Here is a 15,581-nt window from a genome sequence, read left to right on the forward strand (position 1 = left end):
ATATTTTAAAAATCATGCTAATTTTTACCCATAAGATTTCTTGCAGGGTTATAGAATGATTACAAACATTAATATCATTTGAGGCCCTAAAGAATTGTAAGGAAATGGCCTATTTATGATTATCTTTTTTTCAAAGAGATTTATGTTACCTAATGGAAAGTCTAGTTGACCATTTCTTCGAATTTTAAGTCTTGAGGTCATGGATAAAAATGCTGCATTTTGCATTTACTGTTTTTCTGTTTTAGTTTGTTGTTTGTGGTTGGTTAAGGAAAAATTAAATAAAATGTATCTTAATGTTTCTAGGCACGGATCGCATTTTTACAAGGAGAAAGGAAAGGTCAAGAGAATTTAAAGAAGGATTTAGTGAGAAGAATAAAGATGTTAGAGTATGCACTAAAACAAGAAAGGTATGTATATTCTGTTTGTTCATGTGACTAGAACAGAACAGTGTTATCTTCACTTACATCATTGTGCACTTTATTGAAAGCTTTTTCACATTTTGTGTATGGAAAAAGAAAAGAGTACTAATGTATTTTGCTATGTATTTTGGATGTTTTTTCTCTAAAGATCAGGAGAAATTTATCTTTTCTCATACATGTATTTGTTAACTTTTTTTTCCTTTCTTTTTTTAAACCCTCGTACATTTTCAGTGTTTTTAGCAAAAAAATAAAATAAAATAAAATAAAAGGACATATTGTTTTGTTATTACAGTAATGCACAGCAATACTAAGTTGTTAAAAAAATAATTTTTCTTCTATCAATTGTTACATTTTCAGGGCAAAGTATCACAAATTAAAATATGGGACAGAACTGAACCAAGGTGATTTGAAAATGCCAACCTTTGAATCAGGTAAACTTCATTCTTTTAAAACAACAACTACAGCTGGGCGTGGTGGCGCACGCCTTTAATCCCAGCACTCAGAGGCAGAGGCAGGTGGATCTCTGGGAGTTTGAGGCCAGCTTGATCTACAAAGCGAATCCAGGACAGCCAAGGCTACGCAGAGAAACCTTGTCTCAAAAAACAAAAAACAAAAACAAAACAAAACAAAAAACCAAAACCAACAACAGCTACTAATTTTTATGTAGCAGATATGTATTTTTTATCTGGATTTGGATTTTATAGCATTAGATGAATGATTATTATAAAGTCTCTGAAATTTTTTATACATTTATCTATTTGTTTATTTACTTACTTATTTAATGTACATTGGAGTTTTGCCTGCCTATGTGTCTGTGTGAGGGTGTTGGATCCCCTGGCATTGCAGCTAGACGGTTGTGAACTGCCATGTGGGTGCTGGGAATTCAACCATGGTCCTCTGTAACGCAGCTAGTGTTCTTAACCACTGTGCCATCTCTCCAACTCCAAGTGTCTTACAATTTGATAAAAGAAATTTTAATTACATATTTTTATTATTTTTAAATTATGTATATGTGTGTACATGAGTGCTGGTGTCCACAGAGGACAGAAGAGGGGCATCACATTCCTTGGAGGTAACGTTAACAGGAGGGAATTTAACAGTAAGGAATTTAAAAGAACGAGGAGTAATTTACCATAAACCAACTCTGCGAGCCATTCTAGCAATTTTTTATATTTGAGTGTCTGGATCTTGGTTACCTTATTTACCCCTCATTTTAAGGCAACTCTAGATACCAGTGGATGATCTTGAACATCTAACTGTCCTGTGTCACCTTCAGAGTACTGGAATTAGAGACATGGACGAGAATCACACATTTTACATAGACATTTCGACACTGCAGTCAAATTGAAGCCCGTGGTGGTCTTTGTATCTTGCTTCTAGGGCAACCAATTTTTTTCTTTATTTTAATAGGAAAATTTTGTTCCTTAATCCTTTTTTCTTTTTTTCTTATTTCTTTTTGCTCTTAGAGTCAAAGTGTATAGTAAATAAATAAAACTTACATAGGTGTAGATATTAATAGTAAAAAATCAGTTGGATTTCATTCAATAATAAGTATTATGTATGGACTTGACAGAACCAGACCATAAATACCACCTCAATTGATTTATTTCTTTTTTGATCTTCCTTGCTTTGACTCTTAGCAGCAGAACCTTTTGTTTTATCTTCCAGTTGTCATAAACCAAGAATAAGATACCACATTGTGGTTGTTTTTGTTTTTTGATTAAGAATTTGTGTTCTTGAGTGCTTCTTGAGACTCATTGTGATCCAGGAAATAGCATCCTGCTCTCCTCCACGGAGAAGTAAGGACAAGAACTTGGAATGGTAGTATCTGCACATGATCCCATCATCTCAGGGTAGATAGCAGTCAAAGCAGCAGGAGCTCAAGGTCATTCTTAGCTACTATGTCGCTGTCTCAAAGAATCCTCTCCTGCTCCTGTGAGTTCAAGGCCAGCCTGGTTTGACCTGGTCGATAGAGTGAGTTCCAGGACAGCCAGAGTTACACACAGAGAAAGCTTGCCTCAGAAAAAAAAACAAAAGAAAAAAAAATATCTTTTCCTATAAAGATTTATAGGAAAATGGAAGGTGGAAATATTTTTTAAACATATTTACTACCCTTAATTACAATTACAATTAGACTACTGTAATAAGTAAGGCTTAAGCATATATAGGAAAAACAATGGACTCAAATGATTTCAAGGCTGGAAAGATAGCTCAGAGGTTAAGAGCACTGGCTGCTCTTCCAAAGGTCCTGAGTTCAACTCCCAGCAAGCACATGGTGGCTCAAAGATTTCTCTTCACTCATTTTCTTTTCCAGATTAGCTTTTTCAGAAAAAGAGCAGAATTAGAGTCTATTGCTTGTTTTTGGTTGTTATTCCTGGAGTAGAGCCTGTGTAATTCTGCTTGTTTTATTGTAACAGTATGTATCCAGCAAGATCATTGGCGTATAGTTTCTTTCTACTCACAATTAAAATTGTGGCCAGACAAATATTTTGTATGTAATATATATAAGTAATTATACTTCCATGAACATGATAAAAACTAAGTAAAATGTTTTTACTGATAGAGAAAACTATTTAGAACATTGGCTAATGTGTGGGGATAATAGTGCCCAGAGTAGTTCTGGGTTTTACTATAGGTATAATGTTTGAAAACGTAACTGGATTTAACACTGCTCACTAAACCTATAATACTAAGGATAAAATTATCCACATCAAAGTATATTTGTAGATAACTATTAAATGAAACAGTATTGGCTTTATAAACTTCAACATAAAAAAGAAAATGTGTAAAATACTGATTTGACAGAAGTTGAAGACATGTAAATGTTCATACCTCATTACTTCACGTATTTCCTGAGCTAATCTAAAAGTAAGTGTATTCAAGTATGCAAATGATTTGTTTCTTCCTGTTTAGGAAATAGATAATTCATTCAGGGGAAAATGGGACAGGAGACATACCTTTAATCCCAGCACATCTGCCTCCTGAGTTCAAGATCAGCCAGGTCTCAAAAGACAAATAAAGAGAAAAAGAAACGTGGATGTATTGCACGATAGAGAGGGTATCTTAATGGCTGGAGAATAACAAATGATATTTCATGACTCAAGAAGTGCAGGCAAAAACTTTAATGAAACATAGTTTAGCATTTATGAGAATGACAGAAAAGGAATGTCAAGCGTTGATGAGGCTTTGGAGTTAGCAGAATTTATTTGTATGTTGATAGTGGAATGGTAAATAAAATTGAGGCCCTGAGGTGCCCTTGTATCACTAAAGGGAATGAATATAGCACACATGCCCAGTAACTTGGTAATTCCACCGCTTAAAATGTAGACATGTGATTACTACAGCGTATATAGTAATACCCTTAGTATAATGATAGTGACAGCTTGTCTGTCAGCATTAAAATGGACAGTTAAGATACATTAGCTGACAGAATGCTGCTTAGCAATAAAAGTAAGTTAACTACAGCTAAATTTGACAACGTAGGTGTCACGTTTATAAAATTGAAAATTGATAGAAATTGTTGTGCCGTTCACAGATTAATTGTTAGAGGTTGAGATAGTATTAATACTGGTTTAGAGTAGGTAGTACGTGGCTGGAGTTTGCTGAGTGAGGTTCTAATTGTTCAAAAATCCATTACATTGTGTCCTTATGATGTACTTCAAGATTTGTAACTGTCATATTAAAATAATGAAAACTCACTCCAGCATGAAGTTCTGGTTAAATAGGTATATATGCTGTGTTAAGTATTACATACTTTTTTGGTAGTGGTTGTAGCGATCAAATCTAAGCTTGTGTATTAAAATACACGTTTATTGATCTATCACTAGAATAGACACCCAACTCTATGTAATTATTGTGATGTAAACATGTGTTTTTGGAGTATAATATAGTACATACATTGGCTCCTGTTGGTTATATATATATTTTTTTATTTCAAGTAGAAAATATGGAATGAGAAACTCAATTACTAATAGCTGTTAACTTTTGGTGATTGGATTGAGCAGTCATATTTTTAAAAATAGTTTTGCCTCCAGTTGTTAATTTAAAATGCCATACATATAAAGACTAACAGAATTAAGTAATTACTTCTAGAAATTAGAGAATGACTTGTGTTTGAAGGAAGAATAAGAAGAAAATGATGAGAGTATTATGGTTAGAGAAGTGATGGCTGCAAAAGATACAATTATTGTCAGTAGATACTAAGCGACTGAGGAGTCTGGGAACCTAGTAATTGAAAAATAATCTTAATAATCTCAATATGGGATGGGGGATGGGTTTTCAAGTGCTTTTTTTTTAAAAAAAAAAATAGTACATTAATTTTGATAGTGAGAATTAGTGTGGGGATAATAGTGCCCACAGTAGTTCTGGGTTTTACTGTAGGTATAATGTTTGAAAACATAACTGAACTTAACACTGTTCACTAAACATGTTTAATTCAATGGTGGGGATTGGATGTAGGGCTTAATACGTGTTAGCCACACAGCTATACTTAAAACCTGTGGTTTCTTGTTTTGTACATGTAAACACTTTATTATCTGAGACTAAACTATAGCCCTCTACCTTTGTATATACTGTTTTCTGAGCTGAGTATTGTAACACATGCCTTTAATCCCAGCACTTAGGAAGGCTGAAATAGGGGGACCAATTTGATGCCAGCATGGTCTATATACATAATAAGTGTCTATCTCTGTAAGCATATAAAAAGCCACAAAGTAATAAGCCTGTTTTTGTATATATAAAAGGTGTTTATTACTAAGCTATAAATTGCAAAGGATTAGTCACTTTTAGTTGTCTACCAAAGGTCTTATCTCTGGGGTTTGGACCCTAAGCTCCTCATCTAGGCTGTTTAAACTCATAACCTTTGCTTACAAATAGAATGAAGTATTCTTGGACTTGTCATTCACCTTCAGTAGGTATTTATACTAAATCTAGACCTGCTTAGGACTCAGCTTAGAGATGTTGTGAGTCTGCTGGGTCTACTGGAAATGGAGGCCCAAGAGGTAGCTGTAGTCTGATGACCCAAGAATAAAGGGTTTGCTAGCTGCAAACTACTGCCCAGGGCCTAAGAAAAGGCCCCGTCCACCACTTGTGCGCACCACAGTGATCTGGCTTAGACACTATTCAGCACCACAGTGATCTGGCTTAGACACTATTCAGCAGCCTGATTTCCTAGCCCCAGTGGACCCTTGGCTTAGTTTTTTGTTCTAAAAAATAGTCTGTGATGTCGTGATTTTAATGTCTGCTGATAAAATTCAAAATGAAGTCTGTGTATCTGTGTCTGAATGTATGCATGCATGCATGCATGTATGTATGTATGTATGTGTATTATCAGTATCTGATTGTTGATTTTGAATAGCATATATAATATATTTTTCAATCTTGAAGATATTTGACACAACAGAATTCTATTTTGAAGTCCAGGCCTTTTAATTAAAAAAAAAAAATTCTACTAATGCACATTTGAAGTCTTTTGACTTTACATCAGGTAGAGTACCTGAGTTACTGAGCAAACATGAAGGAAGAAATGACCTGTAGTAAACCTTTAACTTTTTTCCTGTCTTACATAAAATATTTTCATGTGTAAATTTATTTCTGAAAAAAATCCCAAGCAATGCAATAATAAGTTGAAATAATGTATGCAAAACTTCCTCTCTTTAATTTCCAGAGGAAACCAAAGATGCGGAGGCTCCTCCAGCACCCCAGAATAGCCAGCTAACGTGGAAGCAAGGCAGACAGCTGTTAAGACAGTGAGTAATTATTTCAACTAAAAAAAGTTATGAAAGTGCATATATTGAGTCAACATATAAGTCAAAACTTGCTTCATTTTATTGTATGTTTTCATTGTGCTTCTTTTAAAAAGTCCTTTCGTAAGTATGTGGGGATGGGCACAGGCACGTGGCATAGCTGCTTGTGGGGATCACAGGACAACTTTTAGCACTTGATTCTCCTTTCACCGTGGGTCACAGGAATGAGACCCATGTCATCAGGCTTGGGTGGAGGTAACTTTACCCACTCCGCATTGTTACAGCTATTTTCCTCTGAGCTTCAGGATGACATTGACTTACTTACCCATCCCCCTTTTCTTTCTTACGTGGTAGAAAAAAATTGAAAAACTGGATAGTGGAGTTGGGCTGCAGAGATGGCTCAGCATTTAAAAGCAGTGGCTGCTCTTGCATAGTATTCCAGATTTTAATCTTAGCACCTACGTGGTGGCTCACAAACATCTATAACTCCAGTTTTAGAGGATCTGGTGCCCTTATCTGGCCTTTACTGGTGATACTTACTTAGGAACTGTGTACCTGGCATACTTTCATTTCATACATGTAGGAAAAATACTGATAGACATTAAAAAAAAATTGCCTTGGCATCATTCATCTTAAGCACCCACCCTGATTATGAAATCTGCATGTATGGGTTCTCTTATAAGTCAGTGCATAGAACTACAGAGAAGTGCTACATAATCATACGAAACTGCTTGCCACGTTTCTTTTTTAGTTGAAATCCTTTTTAAATATCTATTTTATGTATATTTTTGTCTCTGTGTCTGTCTCTGTCTTCTCTTCCTCTTCTCTCTCTCTCTCTCTCTCTCTCTCTCTCTATCTCTCTATCTCTCTATCTCTCTATCTCTGTCTCTCTGCGTGTGCATGCATGTGTACAATGTGTGAATGCCTGGTACCTTTAGAGGCCAGAAGAAGGCACCGAATTCTACCGTGTGGGTGCTAGGAAGTCAACCAAGATCCATTGCAAGAGCTGCAAGTGCTTTTAACCCCTGAGCTATTGTTCCATACCTGAGTGAAATTTTTGAGCAACCTTTTTGATGTTTGTTTATTGATGTACTAGAGATAAGGCTATGGCAAATCCTTTTTGTTTTCTCTCTTTTTCTTATAGTTGGAAATTTTACTACTTGTATCCTACTGGTAACACTGGGTAGTACACAATTACTCAACCTTCTGAACTCAGGACCTTTTCACTGTCACTTTACTAGTCCTGAAATATAGTTGGACCCTTTATTGTGTCATCACTCATAACTACTTTTGTCTGAGCAGAACTGTAATCATGTATTCTTTGTTTTGTTTTTCTGGGAGAGCTGTTTGTTTGGTTTTTTTTTTGAGACAGGGCTTCTCTGTGTAGCATTGGCTATCCTGAAATTTGCTCTGTACACCAAACTGGTCGTGAACTCACAAAGATCTGCCTGCCTCTGCCTCCCAAGTGCTGGGATCAAAGGTGTGTCACCACTGCCTGGTGCCCACATACATTCTTTCACTCCATTTGCTGTATTATTTGTCATCTGATCATATTTTGATGATTTACGCCATGAGCATTCATTTTTCTCTTTATCTCCTTTACTTGTGGGTGCTTTGTTTTCTTAGCTTTACCTTAAACCTCATAATCCATCATCCTTTTTAAGTGTCATTTAATCACTTTGCTGCCCACTGGTCACTCATTAGAGTGCAGGTTAAACTACAGCTGTAATTCAGTCTTACTTTTTGATCTCTCATTTCTTTTTCACTCACGGAGAAAAATAACAGAACCAGGTAGAAGGTATTAACTGTTAGCTTCCTGTCCCCCTCCTACAGAGAACCTCTCTCTATAACCCTTTTTCTATGACCATTTCCTGTTCCAACCCCCCTCAGTGGGTGTTGACAACTCATGCTACATCTTGTTCATCCTCTCAGGAGAGTTCCTCCGGTTCTACTTTACTAAAGAGAGGAAGGATATGGGATCAGAATCCCTCCAACTTTTTACATTTCTTTCTCTTAATATGTTTATGCTTCTTATAGGTTACTCAGATTCCCAGATTCTTGTAAATGACAGGAACCTGAACTTAGAACAGATTTGTGTGTGTGTTGTATGTGGGCGGGGGGTTGGTTTTTTGTCTTTGTTTTGAAACAGGGTTTCTCTGTATAACAGTTCTGATTGTCCTAGACTTGCTTTGTAGACCAGGCTGGCCTCGAACTCACAGAGATCCACCTGTCTGTCTCTGCCTTCTGAGTGCAGGGGTTAAAGGCGTGCTCCACTCTACCTAGTTTAACAGGTTTTCGATGGAACGAGCACTAGAAGTAGTGAGAGCAGGGATGAAGGGAACACTCAGTAATGATGCATGTCAAGTCTGGTAGCTGTGGGGAACTTTCAGAGACCAAAGTCCCAGGGTAGAGTCTTTGGTTGTCTACTTCTGTGTTAGCTTTATTCTCTTCTGAAGAAAAATTACTTGTTTTCCCCATGTGACAGTTTCTTCTACTCCCATTTTTTAGAAGAGTTAGAAATGGCCTAACTTGATCAAGCAATGGTTCAGTCACTTACATCTAGGTTGTGTTAACCTCAACAATTAATTTAGACCAAAGTTTAGAGACTGGGTAGGGAAAAGGCTTGTTTCCCCCACATGTAGACTGCATTGTTTAGAATGAAAAGTGGGGATGGCTGTAGCGAAATCATTATTCCTCTCAAATGCTAATCCCACCACTTGGATTCATATTTTCTCTACTTGTTTTTCTCCTTTATTTTTATGGCCAAACTGTTGAAGCAGGATTGTAACGTGCTATCTAATACTTGCCTGGTCCTGCACCTTTTGGGGGTAGTTTATCTCTTTAATCTTTATTCTTGTTCCTTTCTTTGCCTCCTGTCTATATATTGGGATTACAGGAGTGAATCACCATACCTTCCCTGAATTAATCTTTTTGTTTAATTGCATTTATTTGTGTATCAGAAAGATTATGTTGCTTATGTTACTCAAGTTTATTCTCTGTTTCTCTGTTTGTTTGCTTGCTTTATTGCTATTCGGATAGTTCTTCCTGTTTTTAGCTTTCATCTAAATTATTTTTATTGTTTACTAGGAGTGTTTAAGTTAAAAAAAAAACACGTTCATATGAGTGTTCGTGTGTCTTTATGTGCACTATGTGTGTACAGTGTCTGTCAAGGCCAGAAGAGGGTGTCAGATCCCCTGTAACTGGAGATCCGGTGTGGGTTGTGAGGCATCTGATGTGAGTGCAGGAGACTGAACCCAGGTCCTCCGTGAGAGCAGGAAGTGCTCTTAACTCATGAGTCATCCCTACGGCCCCAAGGCTTTTATCACCCTTTATTAACTTTTAAATATCTTCATGTGAAATTAAGGTAACAGCCTGATATCTATACATCGCCATCCCTTCTTTCTAATCTAATACTGGATCCTAGTTTAGTACTTTGAAAACCACAGAAACAGAGGACTGCTCTAGGATCTGAGATCCTAGAAGGAAATAAGTTCATCTACTAGTTTCTGGCCAAGAACTTGGCATGATTCAGATCTTATTCTCTCCCATACCATGGCTATTTTAAAAACATGTATGTATACATATATCTGTTTATATAAATTTACATACTTATTCTTTAAAAGATACATGTATATGTGTGTCTGTACAGAGGCATGTCTTGTATATGTATCCCAAATGCTCTGAGGCTTTTTTAGGTATTAGGATAATTTGCTCTCATTTTTCAAAACAGAGTTTCTCTCTGTGTAGCCCTGGCTGTCCTGGAACTCCTGAAACTAGCCTGAATCAGGCTAGCCCCTGTGTCCTGAGTGTCACCACTCCCCAACATACTCCATTTTTCTTTAAAGATTATTTTATGTATATGAGTGCTTTTTTCTGGATATATGCATGTGCACCACATATGTGCTGGGTGCCCATGTAGGTCAGAAGATCTCCTGGAACTGGAGCTGTGCATGGTTGTGAGCCTCCATGTAAGCATTGTCTTGATATTGTTCTCTTAAACCTGGAATTAGTCTGTAGTGAAGCTATTGTGGCAAAGAAAAAGTAATTTGTATGATTGTGGAGTTTAAAATTTTTTAATATGATTTGAAAGTGGCAGGTGTTAACAATTGTTGAATTTTAATGTTCAATTTTCTCTTGATAGGTATCTTCAGGAAGTAGGATACACAGATACAATATTAGATGTACGATCTCAGCGGGTAAGGTCATTACTTGGACTGTCTAATTCAGAACCAAATGGATCCGTAGAAGCAAAGAATTTAGAACAGATCCTGAATGGTGGTGAATCTCCTAAACAAAAAGGTCAAGAAATCAAAAGGTATGATTTGTATTTGTAGATTAACATTGTTTAACTTACGGACACTTTTCATTGCGAGTTTAATTTTTAGCAAGATTTTCTACGCTTGCTCTCTCTCTCTTCCCCCCCCCTCCCCCTCCTTCTCCCCCAGATAGGGTTTCTTTGTGTAGCCTTGGCTGTCCTGGACTTGTTTTGTAGCTCTGGCTGGTCTCAAACTCATAGTAATACGTCTGCCTCTACCTCTGAAATGCTGGGATTATAGGCGTGTGCTACCATGTCCAGCTGGTTGCTCTTATTGTCAGACATTAAATGACTGTATTAAAGCTACTTTTTTTAATATATGGAACTCAAATTAGTTTTAGTAAAATGATAAGATAGAGAACTGCTATTAACTATTACATGAATAGTTTTGAAATGCTTGAAAATATTTTCACAAATTAAAGATTTTTTTTTTCTACATAAGAAATTTATAAAATGGATTGGTGCTTCTTGGGTCCCGGAACCCTAACTAGGTGTGGTGAGGGAATGAAGTAATTACAGACATATTCACGGAAAAACTGGGATGGCTGCTTGGGCTCTTTGATGGAGAAACATAGCACCCAGGAAACTTACTGTGTTTATTATATACACCTGGACAAGGAAGTGGGAGTTTGTCAAATGCAGCTGATTTGATCAAGGAGGGTAGCTAGTCTTGGTAGGAGCAGACTCTGCAGGGGAGCAGTCTTCTGGGCTTGGGAGTTAGAAAGCTACTTGTAGTCATTTCTACACACACTGTCAACATTTGCAAACAGATCAGAGAAAGGCTTTGCCATCCCACTAACCTCAACCTGGGAAGGATTGCCACTCCCATTGGGCTGAGGCTTTGGTTTTGGACATTGCTTGTGTCCTTATTGTTTCAGTTTTTTGAGACTAGGTAGCCCCGGCTGGCCTGTAACTCAGATCTTCCTGCCTCTGCCACCCAACCACTGGGATTAAAGGGTGCACTACCACACCAAGCCTGGCCAGCTCATGTCAAACAGTATTCATCTACTCAGAACTTCCTGTGCTCCCCATAGATTGGTATATAGGCAGCTTTAATAAGTTGAGCTTTTGTGTCTGACTGTTTAGTCTTCAAACATTTAGGCTAAAGTATAAGTGATTGTAGTTATAAAATTGCTAAGTTGCTCTTTTGGTATTTGGTATTAATTTGATAGCATGTTTGATCATCTAATCTTAATAGATTTTTAAAAAAAGACATATTTCTAATTATGGTGTTGTGTGTGTGTGTGTGTGGGGGGGGGTAGTTATGTACATGTAAATGTAAGTGCGTGCAAAGGCCTGAAGAGGCCATTATATCTTCTAGAGCTAGAATTTCTAATTAGGCTATCTTGAACTGGAGCCTGATGATAGGAGGATCAGGAGTTAAAAGTTATTTTCACCTACATAATGAGGTGGGACTAATCTCAACTATGTAAGATCCTGTCCCAAAACAACAAAAAATTAGATTGTGTGTGAATTTCAGTAGTTACCTTCAAGTAGTTTTAAACTAGGAATTAGAGGCATCAGCGTGTGGCTCAGTGATGGAACACTTGTCTAGCATGTCATGTCCTGGGTTCAGTTCCTAGTACCACTAGATCAGGAAAAGTGTTAAAATAGGAAGCAGGAAGAAATATTAGAGTCAATCATTGAAATTGGAATCATCTTTTTCTGCAGGCCCTCTGGTGATGTTCTTGAGACATTCAATTTTTTAGAAAATGCCGATGACAGCGATGAAGAAGAAAATGACATGATTGAGGGCATCCCAGAAGGAAAAGACAAACTTCGGCTCAATAAGCACAAAGTAGGAGATTTACATTATTCTTGTATACAGTAATTTGAACATGGTTTTATTTTAATTGTTCCTTGAGAGATTTATAATAGTTGTCACACTGAAGTCTATCTTTTCATCACAGCCATGTGGTGGCAGTGCATGCCTTTATCCCAGCACTTGGGAGGCAGAGGCAGTTAGATTTCTGTGAGTTCGAGGACAGCCTGGTGTACAGAGAGTGAGTTCCAGGACAGCCAGGGCTGTAGAAACCCTGTCTCGAAAAACCAAACCAACCAATCAAACAAACAAACAAAAAAACCCAAACCCAATCATGTACATTATCACATGGGAAATAAATGAATAGAAACTGCAGTATAGGTACTGTACTCTTTTAGATAAACAGAGGTTTTTCTTTTAAAATAGTGTGCTATATGATGCGTGTGAAGGAATGCATACATATGGAAGTCAAAGGACAATTTTGGGGAGTCAGCTTTCTCCTTTGTCCATTATGTGGTTTATGAGGATAAAACTCAGGTCGTTAGATGCTTTTCTTGCGGAGCTGGCTCATAAACCTGAGATTGTGACTTTTCTTACTCGTTTGTTGTGGGAGGTAGGTTGCTTTCTTTTACTATTTATTCCACAACCAATATAAGTTTATTGGTGGTTATGCTCTGCTGCCACGAAGGATAGACTTTTCAGTGTATTCAGCCAACTCGAGATAACTTACCAGTGTGCATGTTAGCAGGAATCATCTGTACACCTACCATAATTAACGAGAACTCGTGAGGAGTAAGACTTTGGCCTTTTTACTACCCTCATCACTTGGGTCACATTTTACAAGTGATCTTCATGCAACAATATATCTAGGGAGAGTTGAGATTTGTGAAACATGTAGAAAAAGGACAATTGCGGATCTGAATAATTTCAAAATCTTTAAGTATTGTGGAAATATTAAAGGATCTCTTTAAAATGTAGTATTAAAAGGTACTAACTATTGGCATCTCTTCTCTTTACAGATAGGTAATGAAGGGTTAGCTGCTGACTTAACTGATGATCCTGATACTGAGGAAGCACTGAAAGAATTCGACTTCTTAGTGACTGCAGAAGATGGCGAAGGCGCTGGCGAGGCGCGGAGTTCAGGGGATGGTACAGAATGGGGTAAGGGGACAAAGAACTCTTGGGTGGGAGGAAACCTAGCTTTTCCAGGTGGTTTGTTACTAAACACTGTGGGATCTGTGTGTCTGAGTGTATGGTAGCAGGTAACTTGAGAGCAAGGAGAAGTGCAGGTGATGCTCCGAGCGATTTGGGCCTAGTTTATTAGATTTCATGACTGAGCTTTTTAGGATATGTCTTTTGACTTCTGAAGTTGATCTTGACTTCAAGTGTTTTGTTGATTTACAAATTAATTTTCCCCTCTAATAGATCTTTTAAAAACAAGAATCATCCATCTTTATTCATACCCAACATTTACTTTTCTATAACCAAGGCTTTAAGAGAACTTAACCTCCTTTAGCCCATATGGTCTTACCTGTCTTAGTGCTGAGTAGGAATAAAATGATTAATTCTGACACATAGCCATAACAATGAGCAAGACTTACTGAGGATATTTCACTTAAAGCATGTAATATTCTGTGTACAAATGTTAGGGCCTAAACTTTGAAAGTGATATATAAACTAATAGTTGTCTGCCCATAATCAAAAAAAAAAAAAGAAAAATTCTACCAGTAGTTAAACACCTTATTCACATATGTGTAAAAATATTTTAAAGTAATACCTTAAAATGTATTTTTCTCATTAATATATTTACTTCATCATTGTTTAATGTTATCTAGTATGTGGTAGGACTCCAAGTATGTTTAAAGAGCTTTTCTGGAGGTTAGTTTAATACATCTGAATTATATATATCACTCTAGTGACAGGAAAACACCCTTGGACTGGGCAGTGATGGTGCATGCCTTTAGTCCCAGCACTCAGGAGGTAGAGGCAGGCAGGGAGTTCCAGGACAGCCAGAGCTGCACAGATACATAGAGAAACCCTGTCTCATCAAACCAGGAAAACTCACTTGGGGGATGGTTCAGTGGTTAAGAGCACTTATCTTTGAGTGGACCAGAGTTTGGTTCCTAGCACTGAAGCTGGGGTGGCAGCCTCCTATAACTCCCATCTCCAGGGATTTTACATCCTCTTCTGGCCTCTGCAGGAACCTGCTTGCATGTATATACACACACATATATGAATAAAAACAAAATAAATCTTTTCAAAGAAATTTAATTTATGTATTAAAATGGAACATTGGTAATAGAAGAGACAGACCTAATAAATACTGTATTTATTGACTTAATATAAAAACAATTACTTAAAAGATTTTATTTACCAATATTTTCATTTATAGCTCAACAGAATTTTTAGATTTTTCTTCTAAGTAAAAATAGAAGGATCACATTAATTGAAAATATAAACTCCACAGTTACTGTCTTGACTTTGGACATATTTGTACTTACTGAAATGCTGTATTTTAGGATTTTACTTCTTTATAGGAGAAATAGTAAAATACACATTTTTAAAAATTAAATCTTGGAGTATATTATTCATACAACTTCAGAAGTACTTTTTTTCTGAAAATTTTAGTTATGTAGAAATTATACAAACATTTTATAGTAGAATTGTATTTTTAGGGGCCATAAATAAATGTCAGATATAAAATTAGAAACCACAGCCGGGAGGTAGTGGTACATGCCTTTAGTCTGAACACTCAGGGAGGCAAGAGGCAGCCTGATCTTTGTGAGTTTGAGGCCAGCCTGGTCTATAGAGTCCTGGTCTTCCAGGACAGCCAAGGCTACACACAGAAACCCTGGCTTGAAAAACAGAGAGAGAGAGAGGAAATCACATATTATTGAGACATTCACTAAGTACATGAACACACACACACACACACACACACACACACACACACTATTTAATTAGTTAAGAGTTTAGTTTGTTGAACATCTGTTTAACTAAACCTTGGCACACAACCATTTCTGTTTTCTTTATCTAAGTTACTACAATTTTAATTTTTAACCCAAACATTTTAGAAATTTAATTTGTGTGAAATTGGATTATTTCTTTAATAATGCCATGCACAAATGCTTAGTCCTTTGTTCAGAGACTTTGGCCTATAGAGTAGCATTTTAAAGAGAACTTGGTTAGTGAGTGATAACTTACTTTATCAACACTTGACCTGTATTTTCTTTTTAAATGAAAAATAACCAAGTAAGTCTCTTAATACTAAATGAGACTGAAACTTTAGAGCGTGTTAAATTCTTAGTGATCCAAGCAGTTTCTGTGTAAAAGCAAAAAGG

At 36.7% G+C, this 15,581-nt stretch overlaps 1 protein-coding gene across 4 annotated transcripts in view; it reads left to right on the top strand.

Annotated features, from left to right (window-relative positions):
• Window positions 1-15,581, top strand: part of STRN3 (striatin 3) — an 80,048-nt gene that overhangs the window by 25,048 nt on the left and 39,419 nt on the right. For all 4 annotated transcript variants that reach the window (XM_084791808.1, XM_084791810.1, XM_084791809.1 and 1 more), the window contains exons 2-7: window positions 304-407; window positions 777-850; window positions 6,085-6,166; window positions 10,305-10,478; window positions 12,150-12,276; window positions 13,260-13,401. In XM_084791808.1, the coding sequence (XP_084647934.1) occupies window positions 304-407; window positions 777-850; window positions 6,085-6,166; window positions 10,305-10,478; window positions 12,150-12,276; window positions 13,260-13,401 (703 nt within the window). The remainder of the gene's footprint in view (window positions 1-303; window positions 408-776; window positions 851-6,084; window positions 6,167-10,304; window positions 10,479-12,149; window positions 12,277-13,259; window positions 13,402-15,581) is intronic.

Source organism: Acomys minous, assembly GCF_964271855.1.
Source record: "Acomys minous genome assembly, chromosome: 8".
Lineage (NCBI taxonomy): Eukaryota > Metazoa > Chordata > Mammalia > Rodentia > Muridae > Acomys > Acomys minous.